The 25,584-nt window shown below is 47.7% G+C and overlaps 3 protein-coding genes and 4 non-coding genes across 9 annotated transcripts in view; all 7 read right to left on the bottom strand.

Moving 5' to 3' along the window:
• Window positions 1–6,383: 6,383 nt before the first annotated feature.
• slc25a3a (solute carrier family 25 member 3a) lies at window positions 6,384–14,656 on the bottom strand. Of its 2 annotated transcripts, none has more exons than XM_060048730.1 (8): window positions 14,496–14,656; window positions 13,848–14,013; window positions 13,013–13,137; window positions 11,474–11,653; window positions 9,867–10,048; window positions 9,123–9,295; window positions 7,876–7,986; window positions 6,384–6,880 (listed from the first exon to the last, which is right to left on the bottom strand). In XM_060048730.1, the coding sequence occupies exons 2-8, from the start codon at window positions 13,987–13,989 to the stop codon at window positions 6,720–6,722; spliced, it is 1,074 nt and encodes a 357-aa protein (XP_059904713.1). In that variant the 5' UTR covers window positions 13,990–14,013; window positions 14,496–14,656; the 3' UTR covers window positions 6,384–6,719. The 2 variants fall into 2 exon arrangements, with proteins under 2 accessions (XP_059904713.1, XP_059904714.1); XM_060048731.1 differs by lacking the exon at window positions 13,013–13,137 and adding an exon at window positions 12,061–12,185.
• On the bottom strand, window positions 7,202–7,408 carry LOC132456690 (small nucleolar RNA SNORA53). The gene has a single exon (XR_009525556.1). It is a non-coding gene; the product is annotated as a small nucleolar RNA SNORA53 (small nucleolar RNA).
• Window positions 8,390–8,596, bottom strand: LOC132456688 (small nucleolar RNA SNORA53). The gene has a single exon (XR_009525554.1). It is a non-coding gene; the product is annotated as a small nucleolar RNA SNORA53 (small nucleolar RNA).
• On the bottom strand, window positions 9,434–9,639 carry LOC132456692 (small nucleolar RNA SNORA53). The gene has a single exon (XR_009525558.1). It is a non-coding gene; the product is annotated as a small nucleolar RNA SNORA53 (small nucleolar RNA).
• On the bottom strand, window positions 10,900–11,106 carry LOC132456691 (small nucleolar RNA SNORA53). Its single transcript, XR_009525557.1, has one exon. It is a non-coding gene; the product is annotated as a small nucleolar RNA SNORA53 (small nucleolar RNA).
• A 97-nt stretch (window positions 14,657–14,753) lies between the features above and the next one.
• On the bottom strand, window positions 14,754–20,422 carry LOC132455043 (uncharacterized). 2 transcript variants are annotated; one of them, XM_060048747.1, is made up of 6 exons: window positions 20,250–20,422; window positions 19,928–19,975; window positions 18,602–18,669; window positions 17,428–17,680; window positions 15,548–15,690; window positions 14,754–15,340 (listed from the first exon to the last, which is right to left on the bottom strand). In XM_060048747.1, exons 3-6 carry the CDS (start codon window positions 18,655–18,657, stop codon window positions 15,235–15,237), a joined length of 558 nt encoding a protein of 185 aa, XP_059904730.1. In that variant the 5' UTR covers window positions 18,658–18,669; window positions 19,928–19,975; window positions 20,250–20,422; the 3' UTR covers window positions 14,754–15,234. The 2 variants fall into 2 exon arrangements, with proteins under 2 accessions (XP_059904730.1, XP_059904729.1); XM_060048746.1 differs by lacking the exons at window positions 19,928–19,975; window positions 20,250–20,422 and having other exon boundaries at window positions 18,602–19,366.
• Window positions 20,423–24,562: 4,140 nt separating this feature from the next.
• LOC132456657 (leucine-rich repeat-containing G-protein coupled receptor 5-like) overlaps window positions 24,563–25,584 on the bottom strand; it is a 15,759-nt gene continuing 14,737 nt past the window's right edge. The window contains 4 exon segments of the mRNA XM_060051063.1: window positions 24,563–25,299; window positions 25,301–25,360; window positions 25,362–25,468; window positions 25,471–25,584. The exon segment at window positions 25,471–25,584 is cut by the window's right edge and continues 313 nt beyond it. Of these exon segments, the coding sequence (XP_059907046.1) occupies window positions 25,153–25,299; window positions 25,301–25,360; window positions 25,362–25,468; window positions 25,471–25,584 (428 nt within the window). The 3' untranslated portion in view covers window positions 24,563–25,152.

Here is a 25,584-nt window from a genome sequence, read left to right as displayed (position 1 = left end):
GGGAGGGGGAGAGAGAGGAAGGGGGACAGAGAGGGTATAGAGAAAGGGGGGGGGGATACAGAGAGAGAGAGAGAGAGAGTAGGGGGAGAGAGGCAGGCTGGGTCCCTCCCACCCTCCGTCTCCTGATGCTGCACACGGCCCTCGCTGTGATGCTGCGGCCCGCCAGCCAATAGGAGGCAGTGGAGGCAGAGCATGTTTTCACTATTATTTGGTCCAATCAGATCTGAGGATTCTGATCCCTTCAGTGGTGCCCGTCAGCTGCTGAGAGGACATTGTGTTTGGGGGGGGGGGGGGGGGGGCTGAGGGGGGGGGAGAAGCCGACGACGTGATTAGACGAGGGCCAGGGTGTGTGCTAGGAGGTGTGGCCTATGACAACGTTATATAACAGTCTGACCTTCTCCTCACGCCTGGATGGGTCCAGGCTGTGTCTGCATCCCTGTGTCTCTGTGGCCAGCCCCCACCATCACACTTCCTCCATCAGCTCCACCACCACTTCCTCTAACTCCTCCTCCATCTTCTCCTCTTCCTCCTCCAACACAACCTCCTCCTCCACTTAAACAATCTCCTCGACCGCCACCTCCTCCTCCACCTCTACTCCTCCTCCACAACTACTCCTCCTTCATCCCCACCTCCTCCACCTCCCCTTCGCCCCCCCCCCCCCCCCCATCACCCTGACCACCGCAACCCACATATCACCACCTGCACTACAAGACTTCACCGACCCCCATCGAGCAGCTGACCTTCGAGGGAACATTCCTCCCTGGTTCTCCCGGGCTGCTGTGGACGTCATCGGACGCAGAACAGCAGATCTCAGAGCAGCGGTGATGCCCTTGAACACCAGGCCCCACCAGAGCTGCTGTTCTTACCACTGCAGCGCTACAGATGACCTATAAACGGAATGCGGTAGCAAACACACACACTCAGTCAGACAACACAACCCCTGTAATGAAGAATCCCTACAGCCTGCGAACAGGCTGGGGAACGCCCCGTTTCCCTTCTTCTTATTAGGTTGCAACATTTAGGTCAAGACAGTAAGGAATGTGGAAATTAAAGTCATGAGCTAAGGCTCTATGCGTGGAAGGCTTTCGTTTCCTAATTGAACATGTGACTCCGTGTGGGCCATACGTTCTAGGGTTAGATGGGTTCAATGTAAAGAATGTTCTCCGTGTTGATGTACGGTGGAGCTCTGTCACACACAGTCACACGTCCACGCAAACACACAATCACATGTCCACACTAACCGACGCAGCCTTCTGCTGTTTGTCTCCCCTCCCCTCCAGAAGGTGGTTTTCTGGGGGTCACCAGTGACGCTGGTCTCCCTTCCCCTCCAGAAGGTGGTCTTCTGGGGGTCAATGGTGACGCTGGTCTCCACTCCCCTCCAGAAGACGGTGTTCTGGGGGTCAACGGTGACGCTGGTCTCCCCTCACCTCCAGAAGGTGGTCTTCTGGGGGTCACTGGTCTCCTGTTCTCCCCTCCCCTCCAGAAGACGGTGTTCTGGGGGTCAACGGTGACGCGTGGGCCCGGGTAACACCCAGCCACCGTAGCGGGGCGGTCCTCCATGCTGGCCTTTGGGGCGGGGGGAAGGTCGGACTCTGGGCTTGTTGACATGTAACACGTCGTCCATCAGGGAGTGGAGCCACCTTGGAGCCATCTGAAGGTTTTTGCTGGGGGCTGACATTTTATTGCTTCTTTATCTCCAAAGGATCTTTGAAAGTGTAATGCGTGCACAGACACACACACACACAGGCACACACACGCATGCACAGGCACACACACACACACACACACACACACACACACGCATGCACAGGCACACACACACACACAGGCACACACGCCAACACACACATGCAGGCATAGGCGTATACACACAGACACACACACAGGAAGACACATGCACACACAAAGACACATGCACACACAAAGGCACATGCACACACATGCAGACATACACACAGGCACACACACAGGCACACATGCGCAAAAAAACACACACACACACACACACACACACACACACACACACACACACACACACACACACACATATACACACAGACAAACACGTTCAAGTTTTGCCAAGCCAGACCCACGTTCCGCATTTCTTAAACTGTCTTGAGCGGTCACTCTGACCCGTATTTTCCTGCCCGCTCTGTTTATTTAAGAGACAGGAGGAGCATTCATGAGGATTTGACTGGAACTAAATATCCTCCCAGTGCTTCCAGGCAGCTCCTGTTCTGTTCCTTTCATGTGAACCAGTCCCTGAATCGACCAGCTCCTTATTCTACAGGTGGTGTCCCCGAGCAGAAAGATCTGGTGAGCCCTTGTTCAGTCAGATCCCTGCTCATCCTATTTGGGAACGTTTCGGGAAAACAGGAAGTTAAGCCCCGGAGTGCAGCTGTGGATTCTGGACATTCCTGAGGAATCCCCTGAATAACCAGAATACAACGTCTGCAAAACACGACTCAGAACAGCCAGGCATATTTACATTGAGGGCATTCAGAAGATGCTAATATCCAAAGCGACTTACAATATGTTCTTTTGTCAAAAGAAAGAGAAGCAACAATATATCGCTGTCGGTACTGTAAGTCTGTTCATAGTAACAAGTGCCAAGCACTAACAATCACTAGGTTAACCCATTCCCTGTATATGTACTACGTACTTGCTACCATAGCAATGTGTAGCATCTTACCCTAGCTATCTTTGTTGCATAGTACTTGCAAGTACCGAGTACTTAGTCAATGCCAGGAGTCAGGACGTACAACAGACAACAAGTGAGTAAGGGAATCGGGGGGGTTAAGGGAGTAGGAAGTGAGGTTTGAGTCTTTGAACCATTTTCAACGACTACTCTGTGTCCCACGAACCCAACAGGTGTCGATGAGACGATGGGGGAGTTTCCTGTGCAGTGCGGGTCCAGTAAAACAAGGGGGGGTCACTCGATGTCATCATCATACGTCGTATGCGTCGTTAAGACTGGTGGTTACCGAACTGCCACGGGGGCCTCGTAGCTGACCCACGCCAGGACAGCCTGGCCTGTGACCCGATAGGCCGACGTCAAACCCCACCGTCAAAATGATAACGCAGAGACACGCCTGAGGAGGGAACAACCAAATAACCAGTGTCTGGATCACAGCACTGATGCACTCTTTAGTTTAGGACTACACTTGTGCTCTGATGTTGCATGAGTCCGTTTGTTTAGCGCAGGAAAGGATTTGCAGCGGCAGTTTTATACCTTTATTTGCAGAACCTATGGTTGCAGAACCGAATGATAAACCAGTAAAGTAGACCATGTAATTGAATCCTCTCCAGTCAGAGGGGATTTAAAGGGGAAAGCTCCCAACCATGCAGCTGCCAAAGTAGTAACTCAACATCCAGGACCTTGCTGCCATTGCAACAAGTTGAATTTCTAACAACTTCAACACGTTGACAAGTTGTTTTTCTGTCATGCCGTTTAGTGATATAATGCTTATCATGTTGTGTTTAGTAATACAAGGCTCATTAGGTTGTGTTTAGAGATTCAACACTCATTAGGTTGTGTGAGCAAGATAATCCGATTCAGCCTGAGGGAAGATGTTGCAGACATCTAGTTTTAGATTTCAAGTGTGGAGATCTGTTGTCCCCTCTCCTGTCTAGCTACCCTCCCAGTTCACCCTCCCATCTCCAGTCCCCTCTTGCTCAGCTGGAACAAACGCCGCCTCCAGCAAAACATTCCTCCAACCCCCGCTGTGCTAAGCCCCCCCCCCCCCCCCCCAACCACGTGGACTGGGCCCAGGACTTCAGGGTGACCTCCAGACCAGTACCAGGGTGGGGAGACAATGGGTGGACTCTGTGGACTCTGTGAACCCCCCCCCCCCCCCCGCAGTGTTTCTGAGGACGACAGATATCCTTCTGGAAATGAAACCTGATATTGTGGGGAAACTAGAACACAGATTGCTGTTTTTTTCAATTTCGTTCGAGCGCAGTTTGAAGGCTAGTTTGTGTGTCAGACTTCTAAGGGCTGTTCTTGTCTGTTCTGGGGAGTTTTCTGGGACTTTTGACCTTGATATTTGACTTAACAAAGACTATATACAATCCTTATACATTTACATTTAGCAGACACTTTTTTGCAAAAAAAACGACTAACAATAAGTACATTTGTCAGTAGAAAGAGAAACAACAATATATCGCTGCAGGTACAGCAAGGATGTTCTAACAATTGCTAGGTTCCCCTTATACAACAAAGATAGATAGGATGAAATAGGATTTCTGGTTTTAATAGTACTGAACCTAACTATTTCTCTGTGTAAGACAGTGTGGCTGAAAGCTGAATCCTAGCTAAAGCTCTACTCTCTGCTTCTCCTCTGAGTTCAGCTGTCCGCATCCATCAATGTTTTTGTAGAAAGCGCCCGGAGGGGCTGCTGTGATTCAGACTAACAAAGTAGGGCAGCATGGAAAGCTGGTTCTGCCTAGCCAGAGCTCAGAAAGCTGGCCCTGCCCGCGGCACAGCTGTTTCCATCACCCCTCTGCTAGCCAACGTTCCAGACAAGCCCCCAGAATAGACATCAGAATCAGGGCCGTTATCGGGACCTGCTGGTATGCAGTCACAAGGGGCCGTCCATTATGTACCGCCCGGTCTGACGAAGGGGGTCACCTTGATGCTCTGCCTCAGCAAACACGTTACATAACGCCTGCTGGCTCAGAGCACTTCAGCAATCATTAGTTCATGACAAGGTCTTGATTCAGAAGCTGGGATTTGCAAGTCAGCTGTTTGTGTTAGGGAACTATTAATTATTGGTGAATTATTATGATTATTATTATTATTATTAGGTGGGACTTCTTGGACATTTTGAAGATGTTAAGTTCCATATACAGATCTTGGCACTAGGTTGAGATAAAGTGCTACTAATGTGCTACAGGAGTTTGCATTAGCCACACACCTGCAGCAACGACGTCTATTACAACTCATTTTTTATTAATGGCAGCCAATTATACTTTTATGATTTGACAATAATTTATCTTCATCAAAACCTTTCTTTGCTGCAGCAAATTAAGTTGTGCACGGCTTCTTGTTCAAATCATAATACCAATCCATGATCAATATTTCAGTGTGAAGGCTAAAAAGTGGAGTCGAGTTTGAGGAAATGTCCATGAATTAAATATGCGGTTCTAGAAAGGAAAATAAGGACAGTTCACTGGTTTCAGGTTTCAGCTTTGGCAACAGCTTTTAAGAACACGTCCCAGTTCATGCGTTTCTGGCCAAAATAAATGACAAAACCTAGTCTCTTTTCATATTCTGACGTGCTGAATATGGTCACGTAAACTACATTTTTTACTCCATTACCGACCTCCTGAACTACACCCATTTCGCAGGCACCAGCACATGGAAAACGTATTTTGATCCGCTGCTGAGTGGATGGAAATGACAATGATAGGTCGGTAACGCATCGCAACACATGTATGCCTACTATGTTGAGGCTGAGGGCCCGAGAGCCTTGCAACCATTAGGAGGAGACACTGGAGCAACCGGTCGACCTCCAGAGAGGAGATGCGTTCGGTCCAAACAGCTCAGCAGTGCACATGCGTGGGAGAGCAGTCCTCAACCCAGGAACACGTGGCTTCTGGCAACAAAACTGGTAACACGAATACAGAAAAAGGGGCAAAAGGCATACCTTGTTTGTCGGGCTTTTGTTTTATAATCTTAAAGTTGTCACAGTGGCGGTCTCTGGTGGCTGGAGTTGAAGCTGCAGTTGGTTTTATAATCCCCTCGCTGTGACGGGGGGGAGCAAGAGTGGACTACCACACGGCTGAACGTTTCGATCATAAACCCTCTAGTTTAGATACTTACGTTACGCCCGTATTATACCACCAGCTGTGAGTGATTAGCCGTAACAAGACGTTTGGAAATCTGCCTTTGTGTGTTATTGTGACATCACAAGTGGCCGTGTCCACACGTATGATGGGCTGGATTAACAGTTGTCCAGTGGATGGGCTGTTAAGATCTATCCAGCATGCATCTAGGTGGCCACGCCTACCGTCACAAAAACAGGCAGTAGTTCAATCAGCCTACATTTAGCAGACATTTTTTATCCAAATCAACTTGTCTGAAGTGAAACAATATATCGCTGTCGGTATAGTAAGGATGTTCATAGAACCACTAAAGAAAGCTAGGTTAACCCATTCCCCGTATACAGATAGCTAGGCTAAGACGTGGCTACACTATGGCAGGTATGATTTTTAAGTGCCAGGTTGACAACATTCTACAAGTGTGTACATCAAGTGCCAGCTTGTAATGGCTAATCACACCTGGTGATGTAATAAGACCGTTTTATAGTAAATATCTGCAGTAGAAAATGTAACAAACAAACACTGAAGGATCTCACAAGAAACACTCCCAACAACGTTAATTTCCCAGGGAATAAATTCTTTTATTTAGAATTCCTCACATAACTAATGACAGGATAAAATCAGACTGTTTCTACATCGGAATATTCCAGCCCACCCCCAGCGGTGAAGCCAGGGATGCACCACCCTTCTCCACCTAAAGTCTCCCTGTTAAATATACACGAGTAGCAGCGCGGGGCTGGAGCAACATAAATATAGAGAACACTCTGGGGGGGGGGGGCATCGTGGGGCGCATCGGGGGGCGCAGTGGAGTCCAATTGGGTGGGCCGGGTAGGTGGAGGTTTGGGTGTGGTCGGTGGAGGTCAGGGTGGAGTCGAGGCGTCGGTGGTAGTGTCTCGTTACTCGGTCAGCCCCAGCTTCTTCTTCAGGGACTCGGGCATCTCGGGGGGAGGGGGGCGGGGCAGGCGGAAGTAGACCTTCACCGAGTCGTAGATGAACCACTGCAGCGCGGTCAGGGTACCGATCATGATGATACGGGCGACCAGGCCCTTCCACACTCCTGGGGGGGGGGGGGGGGGGGCGGGGGGGAGAAGGGGTCAGTACAGCCGTAGCTCAACAGGTGAAGACGAGAGCTCTGATTGGTTAAGATCAGAGCTTGCTATTTTTATGCATTAGGCTGAACGGCATTAAAAAGAAAAACACCCATTTCTGACTCATTTGATTCTAAATTAGAATTGTAATTTATTCAGTATTACTTAGCTACTTGATAGCCAATTAATAGTCTAATAATTAATGTCATGAATAAGTACTTTGACCAAACAAAAAAATAAAATCATAAATCAAAAGATTCAACATTTCTGACTAAATACTAGTATGATAGTGTGTCCACCCCCCAGCCTAGCTGCAGTGGGAGCTCCCCGCCTGTAGAGGGCAGAGTTGCCAGTGCAGCAGGGGGGCTGAGAGGCAGGTAGACTGATCTCACACGCCAATGACTCAAGCACCTCCGACTGTACAGCAGGAAGCTGCGAGGAGCTCACTGCCAGAGACTGACAGCAGCTCCTCCAGAGGTGGATCTAAGGAGCGTGTTGCTAGTTTGAATCCTTATTCAGCAGATATCCTCAAACCCATGCCATAAGAAACATGAACAAGATCCCAGCGCCCGACTTGGGACGTTTGAAGCTGAAGTAAAATGAATGCCATGAATTTGAGATGCCAGTAACAATTTAACATCTACTGCCAATACACATTATTCAACAGCTACCATTCTATGGTGGCCGGATTAGACCATATGGTTGGTAAAAAGTAAACAAACCCAGGGTTACGTTAAATTAAAACTAAAAGATGCAAGGGTCCCATTGAGCCTAAATAAATGCCTTATCAGGACAGACATGTTTGTTGCCTCCAACATCGATTAGAGACCTGAATGAGGTATTTTAAGTCTCAATGATTAAGCTCCTCTTATGGTGATGCGATACAAACATGAAAAGAATAGCTAATCCAAAATGAGAGTTCTCGGCCAATCAGAACAGAATGAGGGCGTGGCCCGGTACTGACCTTTGGGCCCCAGCTTCTTCAGCACCTGGGTGGCGGTGCTGCCGCTCTCCTTGTTGAGCACGGACACGACGGAGTCGGCCGGGTGGGACACGATGGCACAGAACACACCGGCTGGAGGGGACGGGGGAGAGGCATCAGGTGGACCGTTAGAACCACCCAACCCCAGCAGAACCACCCAACCCCAGCTCCCTCTGGTAATAAGAACGTGACCCTCAGCTCCTCACAAGAGTGACTTCTCCACGCTAGCATTTAGACCAGTATCCCAGCATACTGGAGGCTAGCAGTGTGGGAAATGCATTTTAAAACGAGCGCTGGTTGAGGGAAAGCATGATGAATACAGGACACGGGTTAATCTGTACCAGTACATGAATGAACGTTAAGACACAATCATGCCCTCTGGTGGCCTGGCTGACAAATGACAGCATCTGTTGATTGACTGAGGAGGAACGCAACCAACGATTAAACTAGTGATTATTTTTCTCGAGAAACATTTTAAACAAAGTCTGTATGATAGTGTGTCCGCCCCCCAGCCTAGCTGCAGTGGGAGCTCCCCGCCTGTAGAGGGCAGAGTTGCCAGTGCAGCAGGGGGGCTGAGAGGCAGGTAGACTGATCTCACACGCCAATGACTCAAGCACCTCCGACTGTACAGCAGGAAGCTGCGAGGAGCTCACTGCCAGAGACTGACAGCAGCTCCTCCAGAGGTGGATCTAAGGAGCGTGTTGCTAGCATTCATCCTAAAGTTCATTTGGCAGAGATTCTCATTCCATCGACTGAGGAAGGTCGAGATACGACTTATCGTGATGCTGTGTTGAAATACAAGGCGATAAATCAATTCTTGTTTATCTAATGTCATCAATTATTGCACAATCATATCATATGTTAGCCGAGCCCGTAGTGACTCAATTTCAAATATGGTCTCTTCTGGCCATCGCCCAAGATTAACTAGTGTTCATTTATCCAGAGCCATGAAAAGGTAGCAAGTAGAATTTCTGAAGCATCAAATGTCGTCATGTGTACTATTAATACAGGACTTAAACTAGTGTTGTGTGCACTTGATACTTATGTTATGTGTTCTTGATACTGACGTCATCTGTACTTGATAATGATGTCATCTGTACTTGATACAGGACTCAAGTGAATCCCAGATCATCAACACAAGCGTCCACGCATCCCGTCAGCAGAAGGCTTCCCAGAGCAACGGGTTTCCATGCACCCCAGTTAGTGACAGGTCTGCAGGCGCCCCTTACCGATGTAGCCGGCCGTGAAGGTGACGATCAGCTGCTCCGACTTGGAGCACTCGCTGCGGGGCTTGGGCACGGCGTACTTGTAGAGCAGCTCCACCGTGCGCTCAAAGCAGGCGAACTTCATCATGGTGTAGGGGATCTGCCTCATCCACAGAGGAACCACGCCCTTGTAGAAGCTGAAGGACAGGGAAGAGTTCATACATCTAGAAGCAACAGCAAAGGGACCGGGTCCACATGCAACAACCTACTCTATTCCTAAATGAAATGTCCCTTTGACAGTCGACATAAACCTAAACGGACTAGCTACTGGTTTTGGTGTCCGCCCCCAGCCTAGATGCAGTGGGAGCTCCCCGCCTGTAGAGGGCAGAGTTGCCAGTGCAGCAGGGGGGCTGAGAGGCAGGTAGACTGATCTCACACGCCAATGACTCAAGCACCTCCGACTGTACAGCAGGAAGCTGCGAGGAGCTCACTGCCAGAGACTGACAGCAGCTCCTCCAGAGGTGGATCTAAGGAGCGTGTTGCTAGTATTCATTTAGCAGAGATTCTAATTCCCGCCCCCCCCCCCCCAACCAAGAAAGTTGGGAGTTGCATCTAAACAGAGCTTCACTAAAGGTAACAATACACATTTTCACACCATGGCTTCCCTCTGCAAAAAGAGCTCTAACTCACTTCACCAAAAGTAAAAAAGGACCAAAACGTTGGCAGCAGCTTTACCACCAATCCTCCTGAAGAAGGGACTCGACTTACGCCCAGACGCCCTCCTCGGCGTACATCTTGGGGGCACACTCCCTGAGGGTGTTGGCATAGCCGGGCTTGGTCTGGATGCGGACCTTGCACGCCTCCATGGGCGCCAGGGCGATGTCAGCAAAGAACTCAGCGCTGGCAGAGGCCGCCAGGTACAGGGACGTCCTCCACAGGTAGGTGTTCTCCTGCAGACATGGATTCATGTGTTCATAACAACATCAGTACAGGGACCACCTCCACAGGTAGGTGTTCTGTTAGAATTATTCATGTGTTCATATCATCAGAACAGGGACGTCCTCCACAGGTAGATGTTCTCCTGCATATATGGATTCATGTGTTCATAACATCCATACAGGGATGTCCTCTGGTGACATTAATTCATGTGTGAGGCTGTGTTCTGTTGAAGAGAACTCGTGTGTTCATAATATCAGTACAGGGACATCCAGAACAGATAAGTTCTTCTGCGGACATGGATTCATAATACGAGTTAGGCGTTTTGTTTACATGAATTAATTTGTTCACAACATCAGGTAAAAGGTAGGTGTTCTGTTTCAGAAGAATTCAAGTGGTCATAACATCGGATAGATGTTCGGATCACAAGAATGCATTGGTTCATAACAAAATATGGCAAAGAACATATCCCTCATAAATCCAAGAGACTTCTTGGAATTTAAAAACTCAATACGACCATGGAACCTTGGCGAGATGTTGGATAAAGGTTTAAAGGGCTCATATTCTACTACATAACCCAGAGCCACAGCCTCAACGACATCCGAAACACTCGATATGGATGAGCTATATGGTCCTTATTTTTAGATATCGTAACAGGGATCCGCCTTTAAAGACAGGGCTATTTTAGAAGAGACCCAAGAGGGAAGAAGCCCCAGCCTTACTTACAGTGTATGCATCAGATACATCTTTAACCCCAGAACCCCCTGCCATTGACCTCTAGTTATATTGTATCCCCACAGAGCATCCATTACATTTGCACGTTTCACAAACAAATCCAAATCTAAACGGACTAGCTACTGGTTTTGGTGTCCGCCCCCCAGCCTAGCTGCAGTGGGAGCTCCCCGCCTGTAGAGGGCAGAGTTGCCAGTGCAGCAGGGGGGCTGAGAGGCAGGTAGACTGATCTCACACGCCAATGACTCAAGCACCTCCGACTGTACAGCAGGAAGCTGCGAGGAGCTCACTGCCAGAGACTGACAGCAGCTCCTCCAGAAGTGGATCTAAGGAGCGTGTTGTGCCAGGACTAAATAGTACTTAGAATAATGCAACATCTTAGCCTGGCTATCTTTGTTTTATACAGGGGATGATAACCAAGCAATTGTTAGTGCTTGTCCCTTGGTTCTATGAACATCCTAACTGTACCGACAGCGATATACAAGTCGTTTTGAATAAAAGAGTCTCCCAAGTGCCTTTAATGTAAATAGGATTGTACCAGAGACAAGAAGCTACGACAACGGTACAAACCCTACACTAAAGATTACAATGCTAACCCTTACTACATAGCTTCCCTCTGCAAAAAATAAACGGCGTCTTCTGCCTCAGACACATTTTAAAACATAATACCGTTGCGTTTTTCCTGAAGACCTTGACTGAGTGCTCACCTCTCCCATCAGGTCGCTGTAGAAGATCTTGAAGACCTCATAGAAGCCAAACTTGCAGAGTCCCTGCATGGAGTAACCGATGAAGGTGGGTGCCCATCCCTTGGCCAGGCCGCGGGCTCCATCCTCCCTGACGGTGAGCCTGAAGCCGTTCCCGATGGACTTGTACTTGTCGGGGTCCACCTTTTGGGGGGGGGAGACGGATGAGGAGCCAAACGAGGCTGGACGCTCGCATGCATGTGGAGGCTACCAAATATTAACTCAAAGAGCTAAAAGTTTAATAGATTTTGCGGTTACCAATGTCTTAAATTGTCATATAATTGTTACTATTCACAAGTTTGATGGGATTTGCCAATTCAAACGGGTTAAAATAAATACTAGGCTGCAATGTACTGCATCCTGCTAAAACTTCCTACTCTTACAAAAGCCAGCTTTAAAAGGTCAATAGGAGTCTAGCAGGCCTACGTTTGTACAGCATAGCGTGGCGATCAAGTGTTAACCTGACGGCCATCCACTACAAGGTGCAGTAACCACAGAAGGCAGTGTGGCCGACGGCCGCCGCTCCTGATTGGCTGAGCAGGCTCACAAACCTGCAGGCGGCACTTGACGAGGTCAAGGGGCACCACGGCCGTGTGGGTGAGCCCACAGCTCAGGATACCCCCAAAGCCACACATCGCATAGTACTTATTGGAGCCAAATGCGCAGCTCACATCGTCTGTAGCAAAGGGGAGGACACACACATGCACACATGCAGGGTCACATGCGGACCAATCACAGAGCTGGAGCCACATAAGAGGAGGAGTCACGGTGATGACTCGTCCCTTATGATCGGCTCCGACACCATCATGCCACCATCATTAGGATGAACACCCAGCAATCATTAAACACGGGATTTAATATGAACTTTGTATGGTTGATTAGGAAAAATAAGAAAAGAAAAAAAACATACCCACCGCTGCCACAAAGACAGACAATTTTTTTATGTGCAAATGATTGAGCGAGAACACTGAACGTTTAGTTCAGCCGGACCTTTCGACTCTCCTCAACCCTGAGAAGTTAAGAGTTTACTGTAGAAACTATTCAGCAGAATACATCTGACATTCGGTTAATGATCAGTCAGTCACTGCCAGCTGCAGCAGGGTATACATAGACCTATATATTCAGGCAGTGCATTCTGGGAAATGTTTCAGTGTCAAACATAGGAAGGTCAACCGTAAGGCTGGATTCCTCCAGTGTCCACGTCAACCTTTACTTATAAAGTCCTCTGTTGGGGGTCAACAAGTGTGGGGAAGGGGGTGGAAAAGGGTGAGGGACATGACGGCCGGTGGGATGAACACATTTTCCATGCCGTGTTGATCAACAACAAAGTAAATCAAAAGGGGATCAGTGGATTATGAAAACACCAACACAACAACAACGTCCCGACGAGTCGACCTCCGCGAATCGACTCCCATGCAGTGATCAGAGGTCGTTGCGGGGGGAGTGGGTGGGGCGTTCGGTTCGGGTTTTTATTTCACGTAGGACACCATGCTAAAGACAGACCTGCAATCTGCACTTGACCAGATCGAGGGGGACCACCGCCGTGTGCGTGAGGCCACAGCTCACAATGCCACCAAATCCACAAAGGAGCAGGTACTTCTGGGAGCCAAACTCACAACTGTCCCCCTCTGAGGAAACACAGGATAACACTCACTATCCACAAAAACATGGAGACCAGTGATTGAGTTCTGGGTAACCACCAACAGATGCGCGTAGTAGAGGCAAGAGAAGAAGAGTACATTACTAGACACTAAAAACGACGGAAAATATTAACCCCTCAAACGGTCTTGTTTCCTCCTGGCTAATGTTTCATGCAAGGTCTTGCATAACGAACCGACTAAGCTCACAAGCCAGGCAACACTATTCCACAACCCCCTGCTAGTTGCGACTCGCGGCGGACGTCCACTGCGGTATTGTTCACCGAGGAGTGGTGCGGTAAAACACGCCTGACACGGTCCGACAGTCTTCCAAGGGTTTGGACGACGCAGGTTAAGGAGCGACCCTAACCGTCCCTGCAGGTAACCGCTCCCGATATGCCCTTCCGTGTCCTCCACGGCCACTGTACTCCAACAGGAGGCCGATAAGCCCTGCTGGAGGTCATCGACTCTCCAGAGGAACGACGTCCAGGGGACCTTAGCACACGTACCGCCGCTGTAGACGTCGGGTGGCGCCGGTACTACCGGAGCAGGAGAATAACCCGCAACCCAAACTCACGGATGACCTCGCTAACAGGCTAGGCTAAAGAGCAGAGCTAGCTACAGCTGCTAACGCTAACACCGCGCTAGCCTGCGGAGGTTCTGCTTTCCAGTCCTTCAGAGGGACCGACCCGTCACGTTACCTGCGGTGGCGGCGGCGGCCAGACGACGGGGTGCGGGACCCGCTGCAGGGGTCTGCTGGAGCTCCTCCGCCCGCTGGAGGCTGAACAGCGGGGCGCTGAACGGGTTAGCCCGGGCCAGCTGCGTGAGGGCGGTGGGGTACATCGTGTCCTGTCGGGCGGCGGTGTACTGAGGGAGCGAAGAGGGAGAGGGTTAACAGACAGCGCCTTAGAGCGTCACGATGGTTGACCCCTGGCCCCGATGACACGCTCTTCGACGGTTGACCCCTGACCCCCGGAGTCAATGTCACATGTAGCCTGCCCAGACATCAGGCCTCATCGATGCAGGCGTTTTAAACATGCATGCTAACACCAACACTCACTAGAAAAGTGAGTACATTTCTAAATGGAACTCAAGGACTTAAACGAAGTCTGTAACTCGCATGCGCAGAGAGCACGCACACTTGCTAGCAAAAAGAGCTAAAGACGAGGCTAGCTAACGTGCTAGCTTGACCGTCCCAAGGTGGAAGGTGATAAAAGCCGTTAAATACGGGGAAATAAACCCCGTAAACACCGCATTTAACAGGTCCGGCTACCCGACGGAAATGCACGTTAAATCTGTCCACGTTACGGTAGACACTGTGCCGCATTTAGAGAAGAAGCGCGACTCACTGTGAGAAGAACGTAAGATGGCGGCTCCTCTTTGCTGTCACCGGCGGCTCAGAGAGAGAGGCCGCGCGCCCCCGCGCTAAATCAACCTCCTCTGCTGACGTCACCACCCCACCGGGAGGGGGGCGGGGCCTGGTTGACCGCCCACGTGACCCAGCCTGAAGGATATCTGAACACTGATAGTTTGTGAATGAAGGTTATTTGTGGTGAAGTTGCTTTGCATTAAATTAACATTGCCCACCTTAGAGAGAGAGAGAGAGAGAGAGAGAGAGAGAGAGAGAGAGAGAGAGAGAGAGAGAGAGAGAGAGAGAGAGAGAGAGAGAGAGAGAGAGAGAGAGAGGCAGAGAGAGAGAGAGAGAGAGAGAGAGAGAGAGAGAGAGAGAGAGAGATATGCTGACTAAATGAAGCAACGAAGAAGAGACAAAGTGATAGTATTGTGTTTGTATTTATTTCGTTGCACAAGTACATAACAAATATAGATTAGTAGGACTAGATAATATACATAATGTAAAAAAAGGAAAAACCAGGACAAGTCAACATCTCCCACTCACAGGATTAAAACCCAAACCAACATATACCAACCACAAAAATAACAAATAAAACCATAGCATTAGCAAGAACTTATTGTAAACCAGTTTCTAATTTAGTTGCACTAAATTGCCACTAGATGGAGACACAGGCTGTGTTACGGTTTGACCATTATGTTCCTCATCGAAACATCATCGGTCAGTAGTATTCGTCCTCATCTCCTGCTGGTCGGGTTCTTGATTCTCCTGCGGGGGACGTCTTGGATGGGGAGACAGTAGATATGCATGGGATACTTCCGGAAGTAGCTGGTTACCCAGGGTCTGTTGGAGACGGGGGGAGATACCTTTATAACCAATCAGCTGTTTTGCAGGGGCGTACCAAGACTGCTTCAGAAGGGGGGGGGGGGGGGGGGGGACAATAAAAATGCGTCCAATTAAAAAATCGTTGTGAACCATTGTGTCGATATAACACAGCCAGTGATGATAGTGGTGGTGATGGTGGAGGTGGTGGAGGGGCTGATGGTGTACCTAGTGACCCGCTGGCTGAGGCTGAGGTGGAGTAGGCTCTGCCACCGCATGCGGTTGTCCGTCTCGCGGAGGAACGCTCGCTCTCTCTGTCGCCCCACATCCAGAAGGTCTGACTGACGGAGGTCAGCCTCGATGAGGGTCAGCTGTTGACAGATCATATGATGATGATAGATAGATAGATCGATAGATAGATAGATAGATAGATCGATCGATCGATAGATAGATAGATAGATAGATAGATAGATAGATAGATAGATAGATAGATAGATAGATAGATAGATAGATAGATAGATAGATAGATAGCTACTCTATTAATCCCCAAGGGGAAATTCGAGGTCCCAGTAGCTCAAAGACATCACACATAACATACACATACAACGCAAACAGGATTATAAAAAAGAGTTCTACATGAATACTATGGACAATAAAAGACACTCAGTAGAAAGTCCACATGAATTTACTAAGGGCTGTATAAGCTTGCAATGACAGGCCAGGGACTGACCCTGTGATGCAGTATTCATATCGTATCATACTATTACATTCAGGGAATTAAGCAGACGCTTTTATCCAACGCGACTTACAATAAGTACATTTGTTAGAAGAAAGAGAAAACAACAATATATCGCTGTCGGTGCAGTAAGGATGTTCATAGACAATCACTAGGTCAACCCATTTCCTGTTTACAACAAAGATAGCTAGGATAAGATGCTACATGATTCTAATGACTATTTTTAAGTGCCAGGACGTACAAAATACAATAAGTGTGCACATTAAAGTGTAATCCCGGCGAAAATTTTACCAGGGGTCGTTTTCGGCATGAAGACCCATAAAATAAGCCCTCCAGACACTTTTTTCATTGATAATCGAGTATAGAGCTTGGAATGCCCGGAGCAATATAACAGCCCAAATGGCTTCCATGTTATTGGCTAGGGCCACAGTGAACGCTTGGAAATCAGCATTTCTTAACCACTAATATTGCTCAAAATAGCACCAAACCTCTGCAGTAGCATGGCTAGGGTCCCTTCACATAAAACAAAGCATCAAAAACTTAGTTAGCGTTCCGGGAGTTTATTAAAAAAGACTGTTTTCCATGTCTGTGCCTTACCGGTAGGTCCATGTTTCCAGGAAGTCCACACAAGCCGATAACCAGCAACCGTAAATAATTTAATTGAGGCACCAACTAATTTAACTTAACAATCTCCCCTCATGACTCTTTTAAACATTTTGGCAACTTTTTATGTGTAGAGACCCTACTCATGTTACTGCAGAGTTTTGGTGCTATTTTTAGCAATATTAGTGTTTAAAAAATGTTGAGAACTGCCCCTAGCCAATAACATGGAAGCCATTTGGGCTGTTACATTGCCCCGGGCACTCGGGGGCAAGCTCTATACTCGATTAACAACGAAAAAAAAGTGTCTGGAGGGCTTGTTTTAGGGGTCTTCATTCCGAGAAAGACCCTGGGTTAAATTTTCGCCGGAATTACACTTTAAGTAGTATAAGTTGTAGCTCCCTCTCATTCGCTGTTTATGCTCAGGTCCAACGTGAAGGTTTGTGTGTGTATCTGTAAACTACTGTAACCGTCATAATTTAAGGCGTAACAATATGTTATTTATAAACATCCATTCCCATTCTCTTTATTTTGATTCCTGATGTGCATAAATAATCGTCCTCCAAATTTGGTCGCTGGAGTCTAAAGTAGGACCAGAAACTAAGGCCCAATCCCATTTCTACCCCTTACCCCTTACCCTTACCCCTCCCCCTTGTTTTGAAGGGGCAAGGGGAAGGGGTAGAAATGGGATTGGGCCTAAGACCAGCTATTCATTGTAGAGGGCCTCCAACCTCCCTTCCCTCAAAATGGAGGCTGTTTTGTAGTTCTTTACCTCCTCCAGTAGACACCTGCTGTCCTCCAGCCTCCTGTGCTCCTCATAGAGAGCCAGCTTCGCCGGATCGCCTCCCCTCTCGCTCTCCTCCTCCTCCTTCACCGAGACCTCCTCCTCCTCCTCCCTCCCTCCTCCCTCCCCTTCCTCTTCCTCCTGCTCTCTGATCTCCCTCCTTCTCCCCTCTCGCCCTCTCGGCCGCTCGGCTGCTGGGGACCTCTGGGGGGCGCCAGAGAGGGGAGGAAACACACCCGTACTGAGAGAGAGAGAGAGAGAGAGAGAGAGAGATAGAGAGAGAGAGAGAGAGAGAGAGAGAGAGAGGGGGGGGGAGGGGGAGGAGGGAGGTAGGAGGTGGGAGAGAGAGAGTGGGAGAGAGAGAGGGGGGGTAGGGCGATGGATGGAGAGAGGGAGAGAGAGAGTGAGGAAGAGAGAGAGGGAGTGGGAGAGAGGGAAAGACAGAAAGAAAGAGTGAGGGAGGGAACAATTTATCTTATGTAGAATTTATACACATTTGTATAGTATTTACATTCTACTTCATTGTTTCTTTGTATTCGATTTTTCTTCTTTTTTAATGTATTTACATTTCTATATTTTCCAAGACGGCTTTTATTTTTCACCTTTTAACTGCTTTGAAAAGTTCAATGTATAGTTCCACGGCAATAAATCTCTTGAATTGAATGGAATGGAATTATATTGAACAAACACACAGACCCACACACAAATCCACGCACACACAGGCACACACACACACAACCGCGCACTCAGTAAACAAAGATGTTGACTTCCAGGCTCTGGTTCCATTCAGATTTGTTTTCAGTGTAACGGAGCCCTGCAATAAGGACAGAGTTCGCTGGTAAGTAAAACAACACACACACACACACCCACACACACACACACACACACACACACACACACACACACACAGACACGCGCAAACACACAGACACACACACACGTGCACACACACACTCATATACCAGCACACACACACGCACACACACACACACACACACACACACACACACACACACACACACACACACACACACACACACACACACACACACACACACACACACACACACAAATACAAACACACAAATACAAACACACACACAGAAACACATATACAAAGACACAAATTAAAACACAGAAATACAAAAACCAACACACATACCTTTCTCTACTGCCTGACTCCTCCTGGATCAGAGAAAGATGACGAGGTCCCATCATGTCCTTCAGCACCTGGACGCACACACACAGACACACACACAGACAGACAGACACACACACACACACACGAGCCCGCAGACAAAGAATAAGTGGAAGAATTGTCATTATGGGCTACAATCGGCAACAAGCGGTTGCCACGGTGACCATAGGACACCTGTCCTTATTTCTTTAAGAAGGAAGATGATACCGACACACCTGCGCATATACACACACACACACACACACACACAAACCCACACACGGCCGAGTGGAGGTTAGTTACTATGGAGGTCATCGGGACGTCTTGAGTTTCCTGCTGGCGCCACCCTGACCTAATCCCCTACGGATCAGGGCATATTCTCCCTGCAGCCTAATTTATTCATCTCAGTCCAGTCACCAAATTCACTGCCCTTTAGCGAGCCAAATGGCATTCTAAGAAACAGGACACAAAAACGGGAAACACTAACTACAAGATAAAGTTAAGACACCCAAACTAGACCCAATATGGAGACTCAGGCCTTATCAGTTGGATAAGGTTCCACTTTATAGTGGAACCTGCTAGGAACGGTCTGGCCCATAGAGGTGGTCCCGGATCAGTTGTTTCCTGAGGAGGTTCTCCTCTTCAGTGACACTTGGACACGAGCCAAAGTGGTTCTTCCATCCAGGTGTCTACTGTGTCGTGTTTCTGTACTCCAGTCCTGTCTGTCTCTGACCTGTTTCTCGAGAGTCCAGCTCTTTCTTTACCATATCTGAGCATTATTCTTGTTTTTAATTTCACCGGAACGTTTACTCCACACCATCAAAGTGATTCTGGTGATTATTCGTGATTAATGAGGCTAATGGTTACACGGTCTACTGCCGTGGTCGTCGTGACAACAATGAAGGAAGATCATTGAAATATCCTGTGAAACCGTCGAAAGGAGTGAAAACAAAAAAATATATCACAGAGAGAGTATTGAAATAATCCAAAAACATCTGTACCCTGAGGGGCGATGCTGAGGGAATTGTTGCAATTTAAACTAAAAATGTATATATTTGTTTAGAAATAGAATTAAGATACATTATGAAGAAAAGTCACATCTTTAACGATCAATCAAACCATCCAACAGGACATCACGCTAATAGAGTTTATAATAATGCATAATGTTAGAACAATTATCATAATCATTATAATATAATTTATGTAGAAATAACCATTATGATTATCAGAATACCATGTATATCGAAATAATCATTGAATCAATTTTAATAGAACAGCAATCATTGTATCACGTATGATGTATTAATTTACCTTTTTGTTTGTCGTGCGTGTGAAATCTTGGTTTTAACGACAACAACACTGACGTGCAGGCATCACGTAGGTTAAAATAATCATACAAATCTTCACAATATAATGTAAGTCCAATAATCAAAATCATCATGATATAATGTAAACAGAATAATCAAATAAAAATCATGATAGAACATACGCAGAATAAAAAGAACACTAGAACATTACCTCGGTTAAATAATCATAAAAATCCTCATGCATGCAGAAATCAATATGAGAAAGAAAATAAACATATAAATAAATTGGAACAAAAAACATGATGGATGAAGACGAAAGAACTCACATAGGGCTGTGTCTCTCGGCTAGCTGGCATTCCTTCACCGTCCGTCCGTCCGTCTGTGTGTGTGTGTGTGTGTGTGTGTGTGTGTGTGTGTGTGTGTGTGTGAGGATGTCTGTGTGTGAGGAAGTGTGTGTGTGCGTGTGTGTGTGTGTGTGTGTGCATGTGTGTGTGAGGATGAGTGTTCTCCTCTGTCATTGCCACTGAAAGTGCTTAAGTGTGTGTGACTGTTTCCGTCCAGGATCACCTTTCGCTGTGCTTGCACGCACACGAACAAACGAAGAAGCACACACACACACACACAGACACGCACACACACGCACACACACCCAAACACACACAAACATACACACTCCCAAACCGACGAACACACAGCAACAAACACAAACACACGCACACAAAAACAACCAACATTCACACACACACACACACACACACACACACACACACACACACACACACACAGAGCATTCCACTCACCTAATTAAACTTTTGTTTAACCCATTAAATGAATTAAATAATTAAATAAATACGATGCATTAAACACAACATGAAATTAAAACGTCTGCGTAATGCGTCACGGTGTGCATTTATGGGCTGCTGATAAATGAACGGATGATTGGATTCATGAACACATGAACAAACACAGATAAACAAGGCACCGGGTGAGTCACTTTTCACAGTTAATGAATAATCATCATGACGACAGAAGGAACTTTTGTAGATTTTGGTTTCCCTACTTTGTAACACAGTAATGTGCGTCTATGTATCTTTTAGCATGAAAAGCAACAGGTGGACACTGTGTCTATTAATGTGTTAATTAACCCTCTGTCATTACCAAAGACCAGCCGGTCAACTGAAGAAGCTTATTAAGGCTGTACTCCAAATAGGTGGATGACGACCAGCATCTAAAGAAGAGCCCAGCTTTAATGATCTGTGAAGGGTCAGATAGGCGTGGTGATCAGTAGGGTGTTGGCTTTAGGCCGGTTCACTTCTCGGGACCCAACGACAGCCTCAGAGCGTCTGTGAATGGGACCCGACCTCAGGGAACTCGGACCTCAGGAACTTAACTTGACACAAGGATCACCGATTTTAGTGTGCTTAGAGTTTTGTGAGTGTGTTTGTGTGTGTGTGTGTGTGTGTGTGTGTGTGTGTGTGTGTGTGTGTGTGTGTGTGTGTGTGTGTGTGTGTGTCTGTGGTGTGAGTGCATGCATGTGTGCAGGTGTGTTGGTGTGTGTGTGTGTGTGTGAGTGTGTGTGAGTGTGTGTGTGTGTGGGGGGGGGGGGGGGGGGGGGGGGGGGTGTGCATGTGTGTGTGTGTGTGTGTGAGTGTGTGTATGTGTGTTTGTGTGCCGGCGTGTGCACGTTTGTGCATGTGTGTGTGCATGCGTGTGTGCGTGTACACACACGTTACGTACATTTCACTCCCTCTCTCTCTGCGGGGTTCAGACGGCATGATGATCGGTGATCAGAAAACGTTTCCTCTGTGAACCAATGACGTTAGCCGACCTATGACGTTAACCGACCAATGACGTTAACCGATCCTCCTTTAAATAGAGTCAGCTAACAAGGACAGGTCATCTGAAACATGACGCACAGGAGAGAGAGAGAGAGAGAGAGAGAGAGAGAGAGAGAGAGAGAGAGAGAGAGAGAGAGAGGAGAGAGAGAGAGAGAGAGAGAGAGAGAGAGAGAGAGAGAGAGAGAGAGAGAGAGGGAGAGAGAGAGAGAGAGAGAGAGAGAGAGAGAGAGAGAGAGAGAGGAGAGAGAGAGATACAGAGAGAGAGAGGGAGAGAAAGGGAGATAGAGAGAGAGTGGGGGAGGGAATGAACATTTAATTAGCATTGAAATATTTTTGAAGTTGACAATGTTTGTCGATGTGTGTTTTGGTACCAATCTGACTCCTTATCTTACAGGGTGCTATCATCTTTTATTGTCCTCAGTAAAACTTGAAACAAGAAACACACGCATACAGACAGACCCACATAGACACAAACACACACACACACACACATACAGACACAAACGCACACACAATCACACACACACACACACACACACACACACACACACACATAGAGACACACATATACAGCCACATTTACACATGCTCGTGCGCACACATACATACGAAGATAATGTGTGAGCAAAGAAACTAGGAGAGAGTGTGTGAGAAAGAAAGAAAGAAAGAAAGAGAGAGAAGGGAGGATATTGTGAAATGTTAATCTTTTGAAATCCAACGGTTGAGTTAATGAATGATTTCTACTTCTGAAGGGCCTTTAAGTAGGCCCGCCTTTTAATGAAGGACTCATATAACAAAGATATACGCACGTATGTACATACGTACGTACAGACAGACAGACAGACAGACAGACAGACAGACAGACAGACCTTCTTGCCGTCCAGATGGTGGTAAAACTTTAAAACGGAACGAGGACAACAGATTTACTGTCTTGTAAAACGGTGGTTAACTTTACTTGATGGTCGAGTTCTGAAGAAGAAAGTCAATCTTCAGGACACCACAAAATGAAAATCATAATGAATTAGGCTCATCCGAATGTTAAAACAACAACAGCGTGAGCAGCCACTCTACAGAAGATCCTCTTCAGGGTCTCATCAGGGCTTCATGCTCTCAACACGCTCAGAAGGCCAGGAAGTTTGACGCCTCCTTCTTCAGTCGATAGTTTACAACATTTGGTTCCACATTCCCCCCGGGTCCCTTCAAAACAATCATTTCCCAAATGTATTATACTGGGTTCATCCAGAATAGAGCAGAATTTCTAAAACCGACATTTCACGAACCAGTTGAACCAGTTTGGAAGGTGGGGTCAGTGCGTCCTGGGATCGACCGGCCTGATGCCTGATATCAGGGGTCACCAACACAGTGCCCGCGGGCATCATGGCGCCCGCAAGGACCACGTGAGGCGCCCGCAGGCCTGTTCTAAAAATAGCACTGCTCATTCTTGAACAACTCTTTCCCACCTTTTTTAAGTCATTGTTGATAATTATTGTGAGAAATCCTTAACATGACTTAATTAATTAACATGTCTTCACATAGATGAGTATCATTAATCATTAATAGTAATATGTAGCTAAAGGAAACTGAGCAAATTTGTTATTCCAGAAGAGTGTATAGAACTGGGTGCCCTTCGTATGACTCAGTGCCCATAAAGTAGCTCTCAGGTTCAAAAGGTTGGTGACCCCTGCCTTATATCATCAGACTGGTGAAGCTATAGCTATAGGAACAGACTGGTCGACAGATGGGTGCTGTTAGCGACCTCTGCGTGCCTCCGGTAGTCAAGGGGTGCGTTCCAAAACTTTTACTGAATGCTCGATCCCTCGAGCTCCGAGCTGCGGCCGTAGCTGCACCACCATTGTACACTGTATTGTGTTGTGTTGTGTTGTATTGTACTGTATTGTATTATAGTATTTAACTGTGTAGCAACTGCAGTAGCTGCTATATCATTGCTGTAACACAGGGAATTGGTTAGCCTAGCGATTGTTGTACTTGCACTTGGTTCTATGAACATCCTTTCTGTACCGACAGCGATATATTGATGCACTTCTTATGAAAAATGTAAATGTAGCATGACGAAGAAGCGGATGAACGTTTGGATCCAGCCCTGACGCTGCAATTCAACACTAGCTTGTGGTTGTTGCGCTGAGTCAGGTTAATAACGACTGGCGGTTCTGAGACAGCGTCTTACTGAAAACCTAAAGAAGTGTAAAAGGCAGAGGTGGCTGAGCGAGCGATGACTCGTCTGAGCGTTACGTGACGGCAGCGTGACTCACGAACGGGCGACGAGGCGGGAGATCGGCGAGGAGGGAGCGGGTGTGGCTCACTGCTGCACCTCCTGTGATGAGGCGGAGCGAGCATCACATCTTAACCTTTCTGCTCCCCCTTCCCCATAGGAGACCATGGGATGGATACGGAAGAGGATTAGGGCCACATGTGATCCTGAGTTCTTACCTTAAAATCAGAACTGACTTCAATCTCAGAATTCTGTCTTTAGTCAGTCAGTGTCAGTGCTTAAAACAAAAGCACATTTTGCCCTCATTCTCTTGTTAACATGTTAACGGCCCAGAAAAAAAACACACTCACATTAGCTTAGTTTTTGCACAGCAGCAGATTTTATATTACATTTTGTACAAGGGACACATTGTGTAATTGTGTTTTTACAGCAACAGAAGGATAACGTGGCTAAAGGTGACGGCTGAACGAAGCTCGACGCTAGCTTTAGCTGTAGCTAGCGTAATCTATCACAGTTTAGAAAGGAAATCAGGATTGTCACAGTTTGTCACACCACACACACACACACACACACACACACACACACACACACACACACACACACACACACACACACACACACACACACACAACACACACACACACACACACACACACACACAGACAGCTACACGCACACACACACACACACACACACACAGTAGAAGAACATTAGGAGGATAATTGTGGATATGAAATATTTGACTTGCTACATTTTATTCAGTTCATTTGTAAAGTCGGGAGGTTTTTAATCATAGCAATGTTGCCACTCGTCAAAGTGATAATGCAGCCTGTGTTTGGTTCCATAGGTGGATTCATTAACTTGTATTTAACCTTTATTCAGATACCAGATAGACTCGTGCTTTGACTCGCACTAACAAATGAGGAAATTGGGGATTTGATCCAGAAAGTATATCCGCTTATCCTGGATTATTGTGTGTGTGTGCGCGCGTGTGTGCGTGTGTATGTCTGCGCGTGTGTGTGTGCGTGTTTGTATGCAAACTTGGTGTGTGCGTGTGTGGTTGTGTGAATGTTTGTGTGTGATTGTGTTTGCATGTGTGCGGTGTGTGAGTCTGTATGTGTGTGTGTGCGCGCGCGCATGTGTGTGTGTGTGTGTGTTAGCCTAAAGACACGGTGCAACACACGCCATCGGAGGTCTCGTTCCTCCTCCTCTCTCCTCCTCCTCCTCCTCCTCCTCTTCCTCCTCCCCCTCCCCCTCCTCCTCGCCCCCCACCCTCCTCATGGCCACCAGCGCCTGCGTAGAGTCACAACGACTGCTTCTCCGCGTCCTCGTCGCACCAGGGCTCCGACGCCGCCCGGGGCCCCCCCCCACAGGGCCCCCAGGACCCGGCGCCCCAGGGCGCGGAGCTGGCGGCGGGCGGGGCGGGAGAAGAGGAGGTAGAGCAGGGGGTTGACGCAGGCGGGCAGCGGGACCACAGGAGCAGGACCCCCCTCAGGGCGGCCGGTCCCCGCGCGGGGAGCCGCAGCAGGGAGGAGCAGGAGGCGAAGGCCACGGGGAGGAAGAGGAGGCAGTCGGAGAAGAGCAGCCAGGCCA

Source organism: Gadus macrocephalus, chromosome 4 (assembly GCF_031168955.1).
Source record: "Gadus macrocephalus chromosome 4, ASM3116895v1".
Taxonomy (NCBI): Eukaryota; Metazoa; Chordata; class Actinopteri; order Gadiformes; family Gadidae; genus Gadus; species Gadus macrocephalus.
Note: the sequence above shows the minus strand (reverse complement) of the source record. Positions and strands in the feature narration are given on the sequence as shown.